Consider the following 1,194-nt stretch of genomic DNA (forward strand, 5'->3'; position numbering starts at 1 on the left):
AGAAGCGGTTGTGATATTTTTCGAGACCACATTCCATGCGGAATCTTTCAACGTATTTCATTCATCCATAAGTGTAGTGTGATGTAAAACCTACAAGAAGATTTGGCATGTTGAAGTTTCTCACATCCATTCTTTTTGTGTTCCCCCTATACGAAAACTTTTCATCGTCCTAAAAAATGAGGGCTATGCCATTCCACATATCAATAGGAAAGTACCTGTCTACGTGATTTTGGTTTAAAATGCAGTACAACTAATGTAGTATGTCAGTTGCCACTTTATAGTACAACTTTTTAAGTGTTCCCCTGAAGTTAATTAAAAAGGTACATCAACCCCGACCTGTTCTACGTGTCGCCCGGTACGCGATAAAAAGTATGTACAATTGTTTGTTTAGATTAATAAAAACACTAGTGTAAAAAACCATTTTTATTGCTTAAAAGAAGTGACAGTAGCACAACTTGTACATATCACCCGTAATGAAATTTCTAGTCAAACGACAACGCATCCTGAACCCGACGCGGTCTGCCGACGGGGGCTTCGTTATCATTCGTTTCTAGGTCTAGCTCAAATCGTCTTCCGCGTCGCCCTCGACTGCTTCCACGTCCTCGGCCACTACCTCGCCCTCGTACCCATCTGTTAGTGTCGCTTCTTCGATCAGTTTGGTCATTTCCTGCTGAGCCGTTGTGATCTCGACCTTCACCTGTATCCCGCTTGCGGTTAAATCGCCTACTTATGAAAACTCGTTCCGAACCTTTGCACCCAGGAATCGTTACGTTTCGTGATCTCAAAGCCGCCAGCACATGAACGCAACACGCGTACTTGAAGTATGCACTGCAGTTACAGCTTCTTTTACCGGTGTCGACAACCCGAGAGTAGTGAAGGTCATATATATCTTGAAAAATTATTTGTTTGGATTGTTCAGAAATTCCACTCAGACGCTTCTTTACATTGGAAACCACGTGGAAAAAGCACATGAGGTAGTCACTGTCGGTCGACATACCAATGCTCACTTCGAAGCCGTTCAATTGAGCCTCCTCAGCATCCCCCATAAAATACGTTACATTAACGCTGCGTCCAACCACCTCGCACAATTGAGATGAAATTGCGTTTAGTGCTGCAGCGTATTGTACATGCGTTCTTTGAGAAGTAATGAAAAGCGCGACGCAGTGAAAATGTCTGGAGGCATCTGATATGCCA

The 1,194-nt window shown here is 43.3% G+C and overlaps 1 protein-coding gene across 1 annotated transcript; it reads right to left on the reverse strand.

The window, feature by feature from the left end:
- Window positions 1–556: 556 nt before the first annotated feature.
- On the reverse strand, window positions 557–1,046 carry PPTG_22989 (hypothetical protein; the record flags this gene model as incomplete). The annotated part of the gene is made up of 2 exons (XM_008907800.1): window positions 557–697; window positions 945–1,046. The coding sequence occupies 2 exons, from the start codon at window positions 1,044–1,046 to the stop codon at window positions 557–559; spliced, it is 243 nt and encodes an 80-aa protein (XP_008906048.1).
- Window positions 1,047–1,194: the final 148 nt, after the last annotated feature.

The sequence above is a fragment of the Phytophthora parasitica genome, assembly GCF_000247585.1.
Source record: "Phytophthora parasitica INRA-310 unplaced genomic scaffold supercont2.27, whole genome shotgun sequence".
NCBI classification, from domain to species: domain Eukaryota; phylum Oomycota; class Peronosporomycetes; order Peronosporales; family Peronosporaceae; genus Phytophthora; species Phytophthora nicotianae.